Here is a 20,205-nt window from a genome sequence, read left to right on the forward strand (position 1 = left end):
CCGTGCCCTGCCGTGGCTGCGGGAGGAGAGGAGGCCGTCGTGCCCGTGGGGCCCTTTCCTGCCGCCGTGCCCGCCGTGGCTGCGGGAGGAGAGGAGGCCGTCGTGCCCGTGGGGCCCTTTCCTGCCGCCGTGCCTGCCGTGGCTGTGGGAGGAGAGTAGGCCGTTGTGCGTTGCCCCTCTGCTCCCAGCATGGCGCAAGGCCCGACCCGCCGCATGCAACTTCGAGGCAGGGGGGTGGTCGTAGCAGAGGATGCTGCTCGGAAGGTAAACGTTGCTGACCCTGGTGCGCTGCCGGAGCCGACGGCTGTGCCAGGCTGGCTCCTGCCCAGACCTCGTTCCAGCGTCTGTGCGTGCGGGAATGTGGCGCTTGGATCGTGCCCGGAAGGCTGTGGCAGCGAGCACTGCTGCCGGAGAGCTGTTTGGACCGGGGATCTGCAGTGCCTAGTGCTGTCAGGATGCTGGCGGTGCCGTGGCAGAACGTCCCGTGGCCGGAGGCAGCGCCCCGGCAGGCAGCACCGGCCCCCTGAGCCGCTGCCGCCGTTGTCCTGCCCCTGGAGAGGTGGCGAGGGGCTGGTGCCACTCCGGAGCGGCTCCCGCCTCGGGTCCGAGCCCGGCTCTTCGTCCCCTGCTCAGGCTGCGGGGGGGTTCGCCGGGCCCGGCTGTCCCGGTCGATTCCACTCCGCTGCCGGGAATCAGCGTGAAGGGTGAAGCAGCCTGGTAAGCAGTGGAAGCTCAGGGCTGAAGAGGCCGCGACGGAAACGTCGCTGGTATCAAGCGCTCCTCCTCGAAGCGTGATCACTGTTCCTGCGTCGCGCCGGGCGGAGGAGCCCCCGCGGCTGCGCCCCCTCGTCCTGCTTGCCAGGAGAGCCCCCGGCTGTTGCGCACCTCGTCCCTGCTGTTGCCTATACGCGCTTTGTATTTTCCTGCTGCTCAAGGAAGCCAGCTCTGCAAAGCCAGCCCCGTGCAAAGCCAACTGCAGGCAGCCTTAGCACTGGGAATCGGGGCAGAGGCGCTTGGAGAACAGCTTTAAAGCCTGGGGAAAGCTTTAAACTCCCCTTTTGCGTGGGGAAGGAAGGAGGCAGCTGAATTCCTTTGTGGCTATCCGACTGTAAGCATCTGAGAGGGGAAAGAGACTTCGTGCGCTTTGCGGGTGCACACAGTTTGCACCTGTGCTCAGAAAAGAAAAAAAAATCACTGAATTTTGGGAACTTTGAGCGAAGACATCCACAGGAGATTTAGCATGATGTCTTCTTAATGCTGTTTGTATTCCCTGAGGCTCTTACGTTGTTCGAGTACAAGCTCCCGTCAAAGCCGGTTGGCCTCGCTGTGCCCGGGCAGCGGCTGTGTTTGTCTAGGTAAGGTTACGGGGCCGTTTCGAAAAGCCAATCCAGGATCGGCTCAGCTCGTTCCAAGTAATAACTTAATAGGATTCAGATCTCAGAGAGAATCTGTGACTTGTAAAGTAATAAACCTGTGCATTAACGCTTGTAAGCGGAGCCTTCGTTCAGGCCAGGTCTTTCCAGGTGCAGCAAGCGCCTGCTGAATTAGAGTCTTCTGGGGGCAGCCCGGGAGCTGCTGCAGCCCTGCTGCAGCGTGCCATGGCTCGCATGCCCCGGGGGCTGAGGTCCCAGAGGATTTTCACGGTAAGAAGTTGAGGGGTTTTGAGCTTGCGTCTCCCATAGTGTAGTGAGGCGGTCGCTGGCTTGGGGCTCAGCAAGGCTGCCGTCCCACAGTGCACGTGAAGGACAAGAGCAGCATTGCCATCGGGTTAGCTGGGGCTGGGATTGCAACGGGAGGGCCCGAATCAAACACATTCCTCCTGGGGAGGGATGTGCTAGCTCAGATTATGCGACTGTCTGGGTCATACCATCTTTAATACCTGCATTTTCCTTTCTCTCTCTACTTTCTTGACAGATCTGTCTTCAGCCCAGCGGAAGTTTGCAGATTCCCTAAATGAATTTAAATTCCGCTGCATAGGCGATGCCGAGACGGATGATGAGATCTGCATAGGTAAACGCCAAGTATTTGTTTAAATGGGTAGCACTGAAGCCATGCTGCAAATCCTTGAGTTGATCAGAGCTCATGATACATGACTACCTGAGCAGGGAAGTTGGACTGGATGATCTCCTGAGGTCCCTTCCAACCTCACCCATTCTGTGATTCTGAGACATAGAAATACACATACCGATATCAAGAGGCCCTCAAATTCTTCTAAACTCTTTCCTGCCCTAGGGAAATACATAAGCCTTTTAATTCAGTGTCAGCAAAGCCTTCACATGGCAGAGCAGTTGTAGTTTTGGTCCTAACTCTAGCCCTGTCAGATAATCAAGGAAGAAGATTGTCCATATCTGCAGCCATCTAGATTATCCTGCCATTTGCCCTTTCCCATTTGAGAGCACTGATCTGGAGATGTAGTCGCAGCTAAATATACTTCAAGGGATTGTGCTCTGAAAGGGAGACAAACTGCAGTCCTATTAGCTGGGCTGTGATAGGCAGAGGACAGCTCAGATGCTTGCCGTCTACATGAACAAGCCATCGAGAGCCTAGAAACGTTCTCCAAATTTTGAACTTGTCTTTACCAAAGGTGGGTGCAGTCTTTTCTAGGTTCAGAGGAGCAGCTTCTCCCACTTCATTCAATATTATCACACTTCTACACAAGTTGAACTTTTAGAGCTTCCTGTGCAAACACTTTGCTTATTTATTTGCATTTGATCTCTTGGCAAAAACAATTTCTCATCAAAGTCCTCTTATTGAGCGCAGATGTTGCGGTGAGCTGTCACTTGTGTGCTGAGCACAGCTGAGGCCTGTGTTACACTGTAAGGCTGATCAGTGACTGTCCTTTGGGCAGAACAGGCTCAAGACTAATGTGCTGTCCTCCTCTCTGGAGATGGGAATGTGGCTGCTCTGCTACCAGTCATTTTTTATGGGTAGCTATAAGCATTTCTAGGGGAGAGGGAAGAGAGGATAAAAACCCTGCTCAGTCCTGTGCCCATATGTGGGACCTGCATACAAACCCAGCAGCCTTAGGCTTGGACAGTATATTCTGAATGTGTAGCAGGGAAAAATCAAACTTTTGGCTTGTCTGCACCTGCTACGGTACTTCTAGAACAGCCAGGGTTCGCCTATTCCTGTTTTGTGTGTGTGCGTCCCTCCCTAGCAAAATGAAGGAAGCAAGTTTGACTTGTGACAGATGAATCGAAGCCAACTTAAACCGGGGCAGGTTTGTACAAAGAGCCCCCAGACTGCTGCTTCTGAGCTTGTGATGTGTGCAGCAGTGTCTCAGGTGAATGCAGCACACTCACTGGGGAAACATCACCTGGCTGATTTGCTGGTTTGGGGTATTATTTGCCCAAGTATTTGAAAGCCAGTTCCCTTGCTCGTGGACTCCAAGAAGCAGCCAACCTCCTAAAAAAGTCAGGATTATGCTTGCCTGGAGTTAATCTGCCATGTGATTTGGCTGGACCGCCTGTAATATCTTCCCTGAGGAATGACAATCACTAGAGATGTGTTGCTATGACTACTTTGATGTTAGAAATTAAAAAAAAAAAAGTAAACATTAAAAGCTTAAATTGTTGCTGTGTCCCTTTCAGCCAAATCTCTCCAAGAGTTTGCCACTGTTCTCCGGAATCTGGAAGACGAGCGGATGCGCATGGTATGGGCCCTGCAGTGACTGGTCACCTCCCGGAGGGCACAGGGGTGCCCAAGGCTGGTGGGCTCAGGGCAGCATGAGATGTCCCATCCCTTCTCCTCCTTGCTCATCATACCATAGCTGGATCATTGGAGTGTGTACTCAGAAGAATGGGAACAGTCGTCCTCATGGGATGTGTTGGCAGTGTGTCACTGAGCTGCCACCTCACTGAGTGGGACTGTACTGAGGGGACCAGAGCCAGCAGCCATTCTCTGCTGGTGCCTCTCTACGAGCAGGTTGGGGGGTGGTGCGCGTGCCGTCGTGGTGCACAGCAGTGCTGCAGGCTGAAACAGCCCCAATCCCCCTTCCCAAGCCTGCAGCTGGCGCACGAGCGGAGAGGTGGGAGAGGTATGGGAGGCAAGGCAAACCTGCAGAGCGTTAGTTACGATATTTCACTTTTGGCAATTGGTCAGCATCTGTGCTGGTAGGACATGCTGGGGTAAAGAGAGCAGTTGGTTCAAAGATCTTCAGTCTCCTGTCCAGATCCTAACCCAGGGTATAGCTGGAGGAGGGTGAAGGGTGCAGGTCTCAGTGGGCTGCAGGAGAGTTTTCCTGGGAAAGGGTCCTCATCCCAGGAGGCTGCAATGTTGTTGTACATTTGGAGGGACTGAGCAAAGACAGGTGTGATGCAGTGTAGATAACTTAATTCTGAGCTGGACATCCACGGTGCTTGAGCCTGTGGTGCAGCTGGGCGCAGACATGAGAGGAGAGGAGGTTGTGACTCGTGCCGGTCTCCCGCAGGTTGAGAACGCCAGCGAGGTGCTCATCACGCCGCTGGAGAAGTTCCGCAAGGAGCAGATCGGTGCCGCTAAGGTAAGTTGCTCCCGTGGCAAGTCCCTGGCTCCTTGGGGACCCTTTCCACCTGCTCTGAACAGCAGAAAAATCTGTGGAAACTTCTCCAGACCTCCCCCTCCAAGGGAAACGTGAAAAGTAATGGCTGTGCCTGCTCGGGGACAGGGACAGGTCTGAGCTGGTCACTGCACCCGGGGGAGAAGTCCCTTGCCCGCAGGACGGAGAGATGGGGACAATTCCAGCTCAGGCTAAAGCACCTCAGTGTTTCTGACTTTGCCTGCAGCCAAGTAACGCGCAGAGGTGAGCCATGGGCCAAAAGTCACGTGCTAACTTAAGTAAACTTTTTTTCTCCCTCCAAACCTCGAAACCAGAATTAGCTTTTCCTCAGATGAATTCTGAGTTGCCTGAAGAGAGTCTCAGGCCTGTTCTCTGCCATCCCGGGCGAATCCCTGGGACGTTCCCCGGGAACGTGGATGGCGTTCAGCGGCCTGGCGGGCCTGGGGGGAGCTGGCCCCTGCACCCGGCTGTCTGGGAGCTGCTGTGAGACACAGCCTGCGCCTCTCATTTATTTATTTATTTATTCCAGTTTCTTTCCTGTCTTTGTTCTGAAATTAAAACCGCCGTCCGCTGCTCTTCTGTTGTTATAGCAGCCTGCTGCTGCCTGCGAGGAGCGCGGGCCAGTTGGTCGGGGCAGCGTTTGCATTGCAGTGATGTGTGAGCTCCCCGCCGGGCCGGAGTGCTGGGGGGCGGGACGGCGCGCCCACCGAGGCCGGGCTGTCCTGTTCTGCACAGCTTTTTTTTTTCAAAAAATTCTTTCGGAAATGAGCCAGTTATTACCATGCCAGGTCCTGTCGGTGCAACCGTTCTCCCCTGCCTGCGCAAGATGCACTGTTGGGGGCTGCCTGCCCTAGGAAGAAACGCTGCGGCCCGCGGGCGGGGGCAGCGCTGGGGCAGCGTGCCCGCCGGGGCTTGACGCCGCGGGGCGTCCGTGCCGCTGGAGATTCCCCCGCGGCGCTGCCGGAGCCGCGGGAGGCCGCGTGCCCCGGGCTGGCGCGGGGGCAGCAGGCAGGCCGGGCTGCTCTTCCTCGGCGCCGGGGCTCCTTACGGCGGTGGCTTGACGTTGGAGTTGCTGTAGCTGCGGAGGAGCGTAGAACTTCGTGTCTTGTTTCTGTATTGGCGTAAAACTCTTTCTGTCTCCAAGCTGTGTTTGGAGATGCTGGCTGGTGTCTGCCCGAGTCGGCCGTGTTTCGAAGCCCGGTGCCTGTGGGGGCCATCCGTAGCTTCCGAGAGGCGAACGTGGGGATGAGGCTGCAGATGGGGGCACTTCTGCAGATCCCAGCAGCTTGGGGCTCTCTTTGCGTGAAGGAGGCGGGTTTGTCGGCAGGGAGAAGTTTGCTGCCGCTCGGGTGCACCGGGGCCAGCAGAGCAGCCTGCCCTGCCAGCGCTGCCGGAGCCGGTTCGTGTCGGAAAAGCAGCGCGATGCTGGTCGGACCAGAGCTGTGCCTCCGGTGTGGATATAGCGAGGCGTCGGCTGTTCCGCTGGGCAGGCGCGTTCGCTTGGCAGACGTGCGCTGCCGAGGGGAGACGCAGCAGCCCGCCGGGTCCCCGCAGATGTGGGGCTGTGCAGGGGGCTGAGAGCGGGGCCGCTCGGCAGCTGCTCCGGGAAAGCACTCTGTGGCCTTGCAGGTTTTTTTTCCTGGTATTTGCCTTGGCCCTGCGCCCCATGGATGTGTCCTGCGTGCAGCTGCGGCTCGCGGGAGTCGCCGCCTGCGCCCTTGCTTTTCTGCCTGTCCACCCCAGGAGCACAGCTGTTGCAGAATGCTGGTTTTTTGGCCTGAATGCCTGCCTAATTTTTCTTTTGTCTCCTCTTGCTGCAATGTTAGTGGTTTGAACTTGTCTGATACCTTCCTGTCCGTGCTGCTCTCTAGGACTTGGAAACTTTTGCACATTGTGAAATCTGAAGGCTCCCGATGCCTTCAGAAATGGTTTCCCTTTCTCTCTCTGCTGGCACAGGCTGTGGATGCCTGCAGCCTGTGATCTGGATGGGGGCTCTGAAGCTGAGGCGTGGGAGATTGTGCTGGGAGGCCGTTTTTGACACCTTTACTTTGATACTACGGGCTGGCCGGTGCCCAGGTTTCTTTCACCATCTGCAGCTGGCACACGAGCAAAGAGTCACTTGTGTTGCGTCCAGCGCACGATGTGAGTGGAGCGCTGTGTATGCACAGCTGATTAAAAGCAGGCATGCTTGGGGTTAGGAAGCTGCTGTCCTGCCACTTCCTTCATCTTCTGTCCAATTTGGGCCCATCAAAGCATGTCTTCTCCGGGTGTGGTTTTAGGGTTGCTATAAGATTTTAGAAGAAACTTGAAATAAACCTAGCTTCTTTGCCTAGTGCAGGCTCTTGAAAGCAGGATTCTTGCTGAGGGTTAAGTTTGCTGTGAGCTCTCTGAATACTGAGTGTGCAAGTTGATGACTGACCTCTGTTGAGATGAGAAGTGGAAAGGAAAAGTTAAGGTCGACATCCTCCTGTGACACTCCTGGCACAAATAACCAAATTACTCTATCATCATCCTGAGCAACACCTAGGATAAGCCACTGCTAGGTTTGGCAGGGAATGGGATGAGCGCCTTGTGATGATGTTCTCATTAGCTGAGTAGCAAACGCTTTCCTTGCTGCGTTATCTTTGGGTGAGCACTGGGATTGAAAGCGTTAATGAGCTTTGGTAATAGAGAAGAAGCTCTCCCAAGTCCTGGGTTTTGGTAGCAAAATCCATTTTCCCGTCATTGCCTGGTGGTCACAGTTAAAGGCGGCTGATGGCCTCAGCCTGCTTTGCTGTGGCCGTGGGTGCCCGTGTTCAAGCCCATGCTTGGACCTTCTGCCCACTGGGGTGAACGCATCGGTCCTCACCAGAGAACATTTGTCTCGCTCCCCTGAGAGCGGCACAGCTGCTGCGTCCTGAACCTGCCGAGCTGACCAGCACTGCCTTGCTTGCATAAAATCCTTTGCTTTTCCCTCCATCTGCTTGGTGTTCCTTGGATTTTGCCCAGTATGTGCTTTGCAAAAGGGGGTTAGTTCATGCCTGGGACTCACAAGTCTATGATGCCTTTGCAGTCTCCCAACAGCAGGCACAATACTATTGTATTTGGTATAATGATTTTTGTTCTGTTTTGTAGGATGCCAAAAAGAAATATGACAAGGAGACTGAGAAGTATTGTGGTGTCTTAGAGAAGCATTTAAACTTGTCTTCTAAGAAGAAAGAATCCCAGCTCCAGGAGGTGAGACCAATCCCTAGTTTTCCATGTCTAGTAGTACTTGGTGCTGACATCTTTTTGACTATATTATGCAGCTTACTGCATTGTTTTTCCTGGATGTCAGTTAATTTTTCTTTCCATTCTGACTGTGAATGGCAGCGTTTTGCCCTATTCTTGTAAATCAAAAGAGACAGAGCTATTTTGGTGAGTAAATCAGAGAGATCCTCAAACAGATAGCTATCAGAAAGGGTAGAGAAGTTATAATTAAAGACCATAACAAAAGGGAAGTGGTTCTGCCACAGGCCTCCTGTGTGCCATGATGAATCACAACTGTCTTTGGTTTCCTTCTCTGGAAATGGCTGCGCTGGCTTTGTGCTTCCTGGGAAGAGTGATCAGGCTTAATGCTTTTAAACTGCTTTAGAAGCCTGTTATTTAGGTGGGACATAGTTTGCTACTGTGCCAAAATGCTCTTGTTGGGTGATGGCACTCAGTTTTCAGTCACTTCTCATGAGTCTGGGATTCCCTGGGCCAGCCCTGCTTTTGGTTAGTCCTTGCAGGACGCATGTGCTTTCTTTTAAACATAAAGCTGGTAGGTCACTAAGCCCTTTGGAGGGAACTGAGGGGCACAGGCAGCGACCTTTGCGTTGGAATAACTCGGGTTTCGTTACAGTGTCCAGCAGAGCTGGAGACATAGCCCAAGTCAAGAGTGCAGTTGCATCCATGGCACAAATAATCACCTTCCTCCATCCTGAGTCGAGGAAGGGATAAGGGTCCGGGTTGTTGTGCCTCCCATCGGCCATGTCCTGCTGAGGCCGGGCTGGTTCGGCTGCGCTAGCAGCTGGTGCCATCTGCCGGCACTTCCACCTCCGACTCGCCTTTTGCAGCGAGGGAAGGTGCTCCCTGGTGCCTGCTTCCCAGTTCGAGTGTTCATGCTTCCGGCTGTTTTTCCCCTGTGGCACTAGAAAGCTGATTTTGATGACTCAGACTTTACAGAGAAATGGCTGAAAACGGCAGTCTGATATTCAGGTGGTTAGACGGAGATGCAGCATCCAGGAGAGCGAGGAAACGCTCCTGGGCTGCCCGGGGCATTCTCCCACTTGCAAACAGGCTTTCCGGAGAGGGTGCTAGAGGAACAGCAGATGTGCGTGGAAAAGTTACTAATGTAATAATGATAATGTTTTAGGAAAAGTAACACCAACCTCTTATTAGCAGTCTGGAGTGTTATTAGGCATCCTAATGTCCTAGGAGATGAGTTTGTATCTGGGAGATTTGGTGTTTTATATTTCCTAGACTCCTTCTGCTGTCCACATCTGGAGGATGCTAGTGGCCACATGTGCAACTGCTGTAGCAAAAGGAGGAGAGAAGAAAAACATGGGAATTCTCTGCTGCTTTGGCTGTTGACCAATTAAATAATACACTGAGTCTAATTTGCCATTTAACTGCTGGCAAAGTCACTTTATTGCATCATGTTTTCTGCTTTTCAGAACTCAGTTTGCTAAATATCTCAGACTCTGCACCGTGGATACATAGTACAAGTGTTGATGGCAGGTCATGGTGAAAATAAACCGTTTCACGGCTTTGTCACAGAGAAAATTGGGAATAAGTTCCTGTTAAAAGGAAGTGGATATTTGCCAGCTGTGTCTGCAGGGTGCCAAAGCAGCTGTGTGTTCAGCTCTGGCAGGATGTGCGAACTAGCCTACTGCTCGAGTTTGGCTCATTGCTTTGCTTACCCCAGGAGGATCTTCCTGGGAGTCCTGTACCACCCAGCTCACAGTGAGGATGACAGAGGAGAAGTAGTTGGAGCTCCTACCACCCTGTGTCCTGCTGAGCAGTTCTGCTGTCTGCATCACACAGGAGCTGGTGCAGCCTCTGAGAGAATAGCTTGGTGTGTCTGGAGAAGGCAGAATTTGTCTTCTGTGACAAAGCTGGAGTTATACCTATTTGTAAAGCAGCAGTAGTAATAATTCCCAGCCTCCCTGGGTGCTGACTCCAAGGTGTTAAATACTCCTTAGTCCTCCATTAGGATAGAAGAATTTGCCTCCTGTAGAAAGATGAGTCAATTGGTTTGCACTGGGGGGTCTTAGACCAGCCCTGAGTTTACCAATATCAAGGTCAGAAGGATCGTACATTGCCTGGATTGACTTCCCTTGTATCACAGGTCCAGGATATGCTGCACAAAATTTCACCTAGAAAAATAATAATAATCTGTGACAGAGGAGGGCAGCAGGTGGCATCTGTATTCCTTCCTCTGCTCTGTGCCTCTGGTGCACATACACGATGAGGCTGTTTTTGGTGCACATACACGTTGAGGGCTCATTCGGGCCTTAACTTCAAAGCAGTGGGGCAGCTGCTTCAAAACTGCTGTCTGCTGACCCGCTGAACCAAAATGTCCTTGTTAGAGGGCAGTGGGGCATGCGTACCACCTTGCTCAAACCCTACATTCCTGGAGATTCCCCTTCATGCTCTTTCCAGAAAACTGAGAATTGTTTCTTATTGTCAAGTATGTAGAGACTTCTCATATGTCTTGCTTCTAATGCATGCTTTTCTACGCAGCTGTCAAGGAGGTGAGAACATAAGAGTCTCAAGAACTTTTTTTCAGCTTAAGAAAGAGCCTGTTCATGTGAATCAGGTTTATATTTAATCAGCGTGCCATCTGTCTAGCCCTGCACTGGTGTCTGAAACTGAATTTATGTTCTGCACGGACTCATTCCCATTAGGCCCAGATGTCTTCTAATCTTGAAGCCAAATGTTCACCGTCAGTAGTGATTTTGTATTTCCTCTTTAATCTCTGTGGCGCTTGTAGGCAGACAGCCAGGTAGACCTGGTTCGGCAGCATTTTTATGAAGTTTCCCTGGAGTATGTCTTCAAGGTGCAAGAAGTCCAGGAAAGGAAGATGTTTGAGTTTGTGGAACCTGTAAGTGAATGTTCAAACTCCTTTAGCTTGCAAAACATTTCTGACGGGCATGTTGTTTTTAGGCCAGCTGGCTTGTTTGAAATGATGTGAAAGGTTTTCCCTTTTATTTAGGGGATAGGGGCTGGACAGTGCTGGTGGCACTCATATACGGTGCAGGCACGGCTCGGGGCACAGCTTCTGGGCCTGTTCCTCAGGGTTTCCTCCAGGATGGCACCGCAGCCAGGCTCAGTGCCCGTAACCGTATTGCCCGCTGCCTTTGTCACAGCAAAGAAATGCTAACCTTTTCTTGGCCAAGGCCAGCCAGGAGAGACAAGGTGAAAGTTTTTGAGTAGGCAGCAGCTCCACAGGGAACCAGGTGATGGCATACCAGATAGGTCAGTGGGGTTAGGAAATGGCAGGGAGGTCTCCAGGGAGCAGAAAATTCAACTCATGTGCCTTCTTGATAGAGAGAATGGGGGAAACAGGGAAAAGAAGTGTCTGTGGTGATGCCCTTGGTCCTTCACCGAGGTGTCAGGACATCCCTCTGAGAGCGCTGAGGCTCAAAGCCATCAGTCTTCAGCTCAGCAGTCACACATGGACTGGGAACATTGCTGGGTTTGCTTGGGCTGTCGTCTCTGCCATGATGGGCTGTGGCTGCTTGCTCTCAGGCTGCAGTGCAGCTGGCAGTTGAAGGCTATATTAGAAGCAAAATAGGCTTGACTGGGAAAAAAGAGTAGAATCTGAAGTGAACTGTAACTTTTACAGAGGGAAAAGAGAGTGCAGGAATGATAAAAGTTGAAAAAGTAAGTTTCCTGACAAGTACCTTGGATCAGGTGCTAAGTCTTTTAAAGCTCCTCTAGGAAATATAAAACCTTCTCTGCTGTTTGCAAAAAGTAATTCCTTTTAAGTGAGGAATAAAAGGTTAAGAGAAGCAGGACCTTAAACATGACTGCTTATGGCCCGATTTTCCCAACAAATCTTGACCCTGTTCTCAGAGAAGCAAGTATTTAAGTAATGCAAGGGAGGGAGGAGGAGAGAGATCCAACGAAGGGGAGGTTTGCTTGGTTCAGCATTACTTTATTTATATGAAATCATTCAAAGTGGATTTTTTGTGAGGTCGGGGGGTCCTTGGGATGCTGGGCTGGAAGCAGGGGTGAACAGGGCTCGGGGAAGCGGGGACGGCTGCGTGAGCGCAGGGGTTGTTTGTGCCTCGGGATGTTGTGCATGCGTTGCCCGCGGCAGTGGCTACTTTGGAAGTGGCTGCAGGTCTCCACTGACAATCTCCATCCCTTTTGCCCCAACGCAGCTGCTGGCCTTTCTGCAGGGGCTTTTCACCTTCTACCACCATGGCTATGAACTTGCGAAGGACTTCAGTGATTTCAAGACAGAGCTGACGATCAGCATCCAGAACGTAAGTGCAGGAAAGCTGTGTGAACCTGACTGCAGCTGTTGCAGAGCAAACTAATGTTTTTTGCTATATTTTAATAAAGATTTTCCCCTCTTTTTTTTGTTTACCATCAACCAGGAGGTCTGACAGTAATTGAAAGCAATATTTTTTTTGTAAGTAACGCTACATCATACAGACAACCTAAATGGCAGTTTATTCCTTATGGCATTCCAAATATAGAGCTCCAGACTTTCTCAGGAGAAGCTGGCCAGCAGGCAGACATCACTCAGTGCCCTATAGCTTTAGTGAGTGTTTCAGACCATTTTGCAAGTATTTCAAAGTGTTGTTTGTCTTAGGAAGTGCCTCATTTTTTTTATTTTTATTTTTGCCAGCATAGTCTCCAGGGCTGCTGGGGAGTAGAGCTGCCACCAGGCACCCCCGAAGCCAGGCATGTGGTTAGTGTCTGCGAGCCTCGCTTGAGCCTCCATCTGGAGCGACTTTGTTTGCCATGTTGGCATTGCAACATGCTTCCCCTTCCTCTTTTGTTATAAAATTACTCCCCGTCTACAAAGGGCTTAGACTGATTTTATCCTTTGGAAACAACTTCTTCAGAAAACTCGTAAAACAAACAACTTGGCAGTTGTAATATTTTTCTTTAAGTTCAGGCCCAGGAAAAACTATTAGGTGGCTGACAAAGGGCTCTTCTGGCCCCGTTTTCAGCAAGGACTGTAGAAACCTAGCTCCAGGGTCTCCCTCCTGTGGTCTTTCTCTGCGTGGTACTCCTCAAAACAGCGTGTTCCCGTCCGCATTAGGGTGAAGATGCTGGGTTGTCCTGACTGCTGCTGTGCGGGTCCTCACTACCATGCAGGAGTGCGGCTGGAAACCCGGTGTTTGCGTCAGGCGTGCAGTGAGGCAGGGATGGGGCCGCCCCAGAGCAGGGCGCTGGTGCCTGCTCTCTGCTGGGGAGCGGGGGCGGCCACTGGTGGTGGGGCAGGTGGGAGAGCATCATGTCATTGTAAGTGTGAGATGATCCCAACGGGGGGGAGCTGAGGCCGCCCTGGGGCGTCTAGTGCTGGTTGAATGGAAAAGGGTGGGTGGAAATTCATGGAGTGGTTTTGATGTAGCTTTTTGTGTGAGCTTTAATTTACATTAGGGTATATATTTGAGGCTCAGGAAGATTTGTGTTGCTCTTTTTTTTTTTTCATGAAAAGCTTCAATAAGTTGTCTCAACTTGCAGGATGGAAAAACAAAGGGCAGGAGAGTCATTTCCCAGATCACTCTTTTGTGTATTTGATTCTGCAGTGTCCATGACTGCTGGAGAATAATACATGCCTCCGTTAATTTACAGACAAGAAATCGTTTTGAAGGAACAAGGTCGGAGGTTGAATCATTGATGAAGAAGATGAAGGAGAATCCTCATGAACACAAGAACATCAGCCCATACACCATGGAGGGTTACCTCTACGTGCAGGAGAAACGTAGGTGTCGGCGCCACGGTGCCGGGGCATCCTGTGCTGCCTTCCCAGGGAGTCCAGTCAGAGGCACCTGGCAAAACCAGGGCTTGTGTGAATGTGGCTAGCAGGGCACAGGAGGGGAAGGCTCATTTAGCAAGCTATGAAGTCTCTGCAAGAGATTGGCTCAGCTGGTGGGATATTAAGATATGAGCTGGGAGCCAGGTTCTCCTTGTGAATCACGATCAGTGATTGATAAACTCTCTTTCAGCTTTCCCCTGATCAAAATGGGGACAGTAATGCTTATTGCACTTGTAAAGTACAACAAGAACCATAGAGACAATAGTTACGTTAAATGATTGTTATCAAGGTGTCAATGATTGTTTCAGGTTATTGATGGGAGTGCACTAAAACTGTATGGTTTCTGTGAATAAAAAACTAATTTACTTTGCAGGTCACTTTGGGACTTCCTGGGTGAAGCATTATTGTACATATCAGAGGGAATCAAAGAAGATCACGATGGTACCATTTGACCAGAAATCTGGAGGAAAAGGGGTGAGTGTTTTTACACAGCAGGATTGTACACAGTTATGAACAGCTCAGGCAGGGAGAGGTCTTTGGTGTGCTTGTCTCTTCCTCCAAGGAAGATTGCAAATGAAGCCTGCTGACAAGCTCTGGAAACCATTCACCCTCCAGCCCTGATGAACTCTCTAGTGATCTCTTTCTCTTCTTTCTCTGTCAAGCTCAGACTGAAACCATTTTTAGCAAGGTGACAAAAATGCAAGTGAACTGGGTCAAATTCATTCCAGGCTGAGCGAGTGCCACATGGGGAGTGAACTTTGCGCCTTGTAAAGAAAAAAATTCTCTGGGAAACTGTCAGCTCTCCTCACAGAAGAGCTAGTTTCCTGAGCAAGCAGTGCCCTTTAGACATAGCACTATTTTATGCTCCCATGCATGCAAGAATTGCTCTAGCTCTGTATTCCAGGCCTGTCTCTACACACAGTTATTTGTAACGGTGAGTTTACAACAGCTGCCTCTGGGCTGAGACTGGACTTTCTGCTTTTGGAAGAAAAAGAAAGGAGGGTGGGATCTGCACAGAGTCAACTGTGTACACCCATGCTGCCCCAACTCCACAAACTTCTGATTTCCAGTCCCTGGTTCCTATTCTAGGATTCCAGAGAAGAGAATCTATAATTTTTTTCCTTCCACAACCTTTGTGGCTTGACCAGTACAATTATTTCATTTTCACGGCACAGCAGCAGATGCTGGGGATCCCGCTCGACCGGGTGGCCGTCGCTGGTGCCTGGTGTGGGAGCCTGCTGCGGGGAGGCTCCTGCCTGCAGTCCCAAGAACAGACCGGGTGGCTCTTTGTGCAGGGCTTTGCATAGGGTTTGTGGCTGTCAGCTTCCAGGCGTGAGCTACAGGAGAGCCGCATCTCTGCTGTGAATGGGGCATCAGCGAGAGTTACCCTACACTGATGTCCATAGGCACCAGTGTGTTTGCAGCCCGGGCCAGCGACTGCTCTGGAGCCCCGGTGAGAGCCCCGGGTGCTATGTGGCCTCCCGAAACCCCGGGTGTTTTGGGGATCTGCCCGCAGCTGGTGGCAAGCAGCACGTGACCTAGGGCTGCAGGAGGTAACTGCTGCGCTCGAACCGCAAAGGGCGCTGCGGGTTACCAGCCTCTCGCAAAACCGCCTCGGGCTGCGGCTGGAGCCGGATATTAGTCGGTTTAAAAACGTGGCGTTCTTTGAATACCAGACGGAGACTTCGGCTCCTGGACAGCCGCCCCACGCCAGCATAGCCGGCGCCTGCGGAGCCAGGAGCAGGTAGCCATGTTGCTGCCGTAGGTAGGAGCCTTGCAAAGAGCTCTCCAAAATCTTCCTTTCTGGGCCTATTCTGTGTCTCTAAATACGTTTCCAGGAAAATGATGATGTCAGGGAACAGAGTGGTCAGCCAAGGTGTCATTATGAGCAGCTCAGAAAGCACAGAAAAATGGCCCTCTCCAGGAACTCATTCAGAAATTTATTTTCTATTGAGTCATCAGTGGATTTTTAAAACTGCAAAAGGAGAATTCTCCGTACTCGCAGGGACTGAGCTGAGATTTTGTCCAGCAGAGGACAGCAGTGTACACAGATATTGGCAAGTCACTGCTGGGCATGTGGAAATCCAGTACAACTTGGATGCCGATGCCTGGATGGGAGAATGGTTTTGCTATTGCTTTGTTATATAATAAACATTTTAAGACATATTTGCTCCCCTTAAGAGTGCTCGTGTACAGAATGCTGCCAAAAATGCAGCCAGCTCTGGGCTGAAAACTGACAGCCAGATCTGTGATAATGCTGTAAGCAATGGAAAATAAAATTGACTTGCCCCAAAATTGTGGTTCAGCACTCCCTGGCAGCCTGAAGCATGGGTCATGGGATGCTTAATGTATACGATTTAGTAATTTTATTGTGTGCATTCAGAAAGAAAGATTCCTTTTAAAGGTTTTGGATGAAACCCATTTGCAAGAGTAAAAGGACAAGTCCTCATTTCAGATAATATTAACTTGTATTTTTAGCAGGTGAGGATTTGCTCATGTTGGCAGACCTCTTCTCCAGTTTGAACTTGTGAAAGCACAGTGGGTGCTGAGGACAGGCATATGGTTGATTGTTCTCAGCCAAATATAAAATTTTGTGTCTTTGCAGGGAGAAGATGAAGCCGTTATCCTCAAATCTTGCACACGACGGAAAACTGACTCAATTGAGAAGAGATTTTGCTTTGATGTGGAAGCGGTGGACCGGTGAGTGGCTCGAGCTGAGCTGACACAGGGCATCGCAGCCTTGGCGGGTGCAGTCCTCACCTTCCCTGCAGGTGCCTTACCTGGGGTGCCGAGAGGCACCTGCGTGCTCACGGGCAGAGTTGCACAAGCTGCACCCCGCTCAACATTGCGCTCGTGTTTAGCTGGCTTTCCTGGACAGTTCTCAGGCGATTTCAGTAGTGTTTGTCTTGCCCTTTAGTCGCACCCTCCGCGAATGGAAACCATTAGTCTGTGGAAACATACTTCTCTTTGGTGTTTCTAGCCAGGTGCTCGCAATATATTGAGTTAGTGCTTCATTTTACAAGGTGCTGAGTTTACTCAAGTCTCTCTAACTTTAATAGCGTTTTAACGCTTTTGCAGACTCTGACCATGTAAGGTAAATGGTCATAAGTGTGGAAAGGACGCCCTGCATGTGTCTTGGCAGGGATATGACACCTCTTTCAGCATTGGGTATGTGTTCAAATAACTTCAGCTTTTGTGCTAGACTGGCTATTGCTGGTTCACTGTGGATGGCTGATAATGGAAGTCCAGCTTGCATCTCCTAGCACTTTAAATTTGCTTCTTTTTCTTGCAAGAGAAAATGCTTTCTTACATGATGTACCGCTTAGCAACTGAGCCAGATGTATGTGTGGATTTAATCTATAGTGCCTAGGAATGAGAGCCTGTTATCATGTCTAATTAGCATCACACATAGCTTACATTTATAAGCAGGAAAACAAAACTAGGGTTGCTATTCTCAGTGGTATTAGTCATTGTCTCATATCTTTCTTGCTGCAGGAAGTTTACATGGTTTACAAAAGCATGCTCCAAAATCACCAGCTATCTGTGCCCTGGCAGTTGTGTGTCTGTCAGCTTTCCGCCCTCCTCTCTCCCCTTCGCCGGCCTCTGTGCAGATGCTCGTAGGGTCTCAGTAAAACCAGGTTCAGCAAAATAAATGTGTTCAATTAGAATAATCTGCATTACCTTTCCCTGTCCAGCCCATGCTTCCGCAGCATTTCCATGACAGCATTTTTCACTGCTAGCCTAGGGCAAAAAGGGGTTTAGGGTGGTTAAGGCCTGCCTGTGATGAGGAGGTGATAAGTGGCCTGTGTGGGGCTAATCCCGAGGCTGCCTCCCTCCACTGGTAGCTGCTCTCTCCTCTCCAGAAGGCTGCAGTATTTCTGCTGACATGAGGACTTTTTTCTTATGCCCAGAGGAGATTCCTTTTTTAATGTGAAAATCAAAATAAAACTGGGAGGAGGAGGAGGAGAAGCCAGCCACCACAATAGTTTTCTTCTGCAGTGTGTTCAGAGGCAGCTGAACCTCCCTTGATGTCTGGAGCCTGTTGGGCACAGGATCAAGAGGCTCCTCCAGAAACATGCCTGCTAAATGTAAATAATGGCAGGGAGCGGCAAAGAAGGGAAACCTGAGAAATTGCTCTTTTACCTCGTTCCATGCACACACTCCTGCTGCGAGAGATTCCCCCTGCCCCAGGGCACAGCTAGAACAGCAAACACGCACGGAAAGGCTGCTTTTCCCCCCAGTGTGCAGGCAACTCTCTGCATATTTTTGTTACCAAAATTTGTCATTAGTTGTATAAAATAATGGAGCTTCCTGAAGGAGTTGAAAGAGAGTAAGAGTAAAGCAGTTTTGCTGTAGCCAGGAGCAGCGTGGCCACCCCTTCGTCCCACGGCAGGCGAGCGCCCGCGTGTCGGGAGGTCCGTGGTGACGGTCGGACACCCCCAGATTGCTGGAGATCACCCTCACCTCGGCTGGCGTTGCTCACCTGGCCCGTTTGCCAAAGCACTCTGCACCGAGGAAGGCTTCGCCTGCCAGCGGGGCAGTTACCAGGGCTTGGCAGCGCGTGGGTGCGCACGGCCCCCCCAGCACTGGCCTGGCTTCGCGCGTGCCGCCGAGCGCCTCTTCCCCGACGCCTGCTGACCACAAGCGACGGACCGTCTTTGAGCCGGGGCTAGCTGGAGCATCGTCCACGCGCCTGTTTCCGTAGGATGCAGGAGGCTCGTTTGGGGCCATGAGCTTCTAGCTTGGGGCTGGGATGTTTGGAGGGTGGGGGTTGCCATGCAGCTTTTTGGTTGTCTCCAGCAATAGAGGAGTTAGCAACTTGGTGTCTTGTTTTTCAGCCCCATGGAGGAAGTCTGAATATGATTAAGCAAACAACCCCCCAAGGTGCTTGTCTGTAGCACACATGTACTGTGTTTTGACTTGCAACAATTTTCTCCTTTATTTTTGTATGCAACTTAAAGACAAAAATTAGTCAAAACAGGAGAGCACGGTGCTTTTGAGACTACCGTCTGCATTTGTTACGGGAGGGGGAGGTGAGCAGTGCCTTTCAAACAGCTGGCTTGGAAGTAGATGGACTAAGAGAGCAGAAGGTTTTTTCTGTACACATCTCTTGCTTGCAATGGACTCTTGAATCGGGTTGTCACCTCCAAAATACGTGTAGAGCATGAGTAAGACTACGCTGGACTCCTGGTGCGCCTTCCTCAGCGAGGACGAGGGCATTGCTGCGCTGCTGCGGGTTTCGGCAGGTTTCAGCTTGCGAATCCCCTTGGTGTCGTTCCAAATGCCTCCCCTGGGCTGGCTCCTCTTGGCGCTCTGCTGGGGGCCCCTCCAGAGCAGCACATTGAACACAGGCAACCTGGGGCTGCGCCGCACGCAGAGCCCCGAGATGCCTCCAGCCGTACGGGACAGGGGCATGTCGCTGCCTCCCGGCCTCCGTGTCCAGAGCGTGTCCCGCAGTGCTCCGGCGCAGTCCGGAGGAGTCCTTGATGCTGTTCCTCTGCCACCCGCAGCGGGCGTCCCCGGTCGTGCGCGGCAGCAGGTCCGCGGCGCCTGGCTCTGCCGCGGATTTGCTCTGTGACTTTCAGCGAGGTACCCTCGTGCCTCAGTGCCACGGGGACAAGGCAAAGTCATCTCCTTCCCGTCCTTTCCTAAAGCGCTTTTATTTAAACAGTGTTAAGCTCTCGATGCCCAGGCCCGCTTGGCTGTTAGTCTGTTCTGTTGCGGCCTGGTGGGTTGCGCCAGTCTTGCTAACCAGGGCAAGAGGAGGAAGAAGGCGCTGCTGGGCTCAGGCTGGGGGCTATACCGCTGTCTCACGGTAGCACTGGCAGTATAAAACATCTGCATAACTGTGATTTGCTTACGTATCAAATCCAGTGCTAACAGCCATGTAAGTATAGAGCTATACGTACATATATAAGTACATAAGAGGAAATTTCACTTTCTGCTTAAATATTTTTATCACCTATTGCCATGAAGTTTCTTCGAATTCTGTCCGTACTGCATTGTAAAGGTGTTTTAGGATACGCACGAGGAGAAGGGATATCGTATAATCTCGGCGTTGGGCTGCTGACGTAGCATCACGAATGTGCAGCACAGCCTAGGGGTGGCAGCCTCGGCTCTTTCTTCCCACGTTACGTTCTGTCATCAGCACAAAAATCGACTCGTTGTCAGCGTTGCATTTCGGGAAACGGGTGGACACGTGGTGCGGAGTGCAGACTTGCACCTTCTTAAATAATGCCCAGAGAAACTATTGTCAGCTTAATGAAAGGAGAGGAAAAAAAGAATCTGGCTTTTCTCCTCTTAAAAATAATTCAGCACTAAGGAATAGAAAAACCTGAGCCTGATCTGTAGTTAGACCGTTGCTTCCTTTTGCTGCGGTCTGATAAGGAGCAGACTCCAGAGTTCCTCGTGCTGAAGACTAAAGAGCTGTGATACATGTATGTGTGAGAGGGAGTAAGAAACTCCTAATGCTGTATTTGCAAATAGCTCTGATTTTCTCTGTGGGAAGAGAATATTTTAACACTTTTGTCAGAATACACTATGTGTTTTATAGCGAGGTTGGCCCCCAGAATGGTGTTCCAGTCTCTGGCTGAAATACTTTTCCTCGTCCAGTGGATAGTGCAGTTGTACTGTTAAGGCCCTTTTTTCTAACTGAACTTACTTG

At 51.1% G+C, this 20,205-nt stretch overlaps 1 protein-coding gene across 4 annotated transcripts in view; it reads left to right on the plus strand.

The window, feature by feature from the left end:
• Window positions 1-20,205, plus strand: part of ARHGAP26 (Rho GTPase activating protein 26) — a 157,469-nt gene that overhangs the window by 47,030 nt on the left and 90,234 nt on the right. For all 4 annotated transcript variants that reach the window (XR_009959932.1, XM_062587664.1, XM_062587665.1 and 1 more), the window contains exons 2-10: window positions 1,915-2,010; window positions 3,591-3,652; window positions 4,430-4,501; window positions 7,652-7,753; window positions 10,533-10,643; window positions 11,929-12,033; window positions 13,358-13,487; window positions 13,915-14,015; window positions 16,147-16,241. Coding sequence is in view for 3 of the 4 variants with exons in the window: in XM_062587664.1 (XP_062443648.1) it covers window positions 1,915-2,010; window positions 3,591-3,652; window positions 4,430-4,501; window positions 7,652-7,753; window positions 10,533-10,643; window positions 11,929-12,033; window positions 13,358-13,487; window positions 13,915-14,015; window positions 16,147-16,241 (874 nt within the window). In the remaining variant the exon portion in view is untranslated. The remainder of the gene's footprint in view (window positions 1-1,914; window positions 2,011-3,590; window positions 3,653-4,429; window positions 4,502-7,651; window positions 7,754-10,532; window positions 10,644-11,928; window positions 12,034-13,357; window positions 13,488-13,914; window positions 14,016-16,146; window positions 16,242-20,205) is intronic.

The sequence above is a fragment of the Rhea pennata genome, chromosome 14 (assembly GCF_028389875.1).
Source record: "Rhea pennata isolate bPtePen1 chromosome 14, bPtePen1.pri, whole genome shotgun sequence".
Classification (NCBI taxonomy): domain Eukaryota; kingdom Metazoa; phylum Chordata; class Aves; order Rheiformes; family Rheidae; genus Rhea; species Rhea pennata.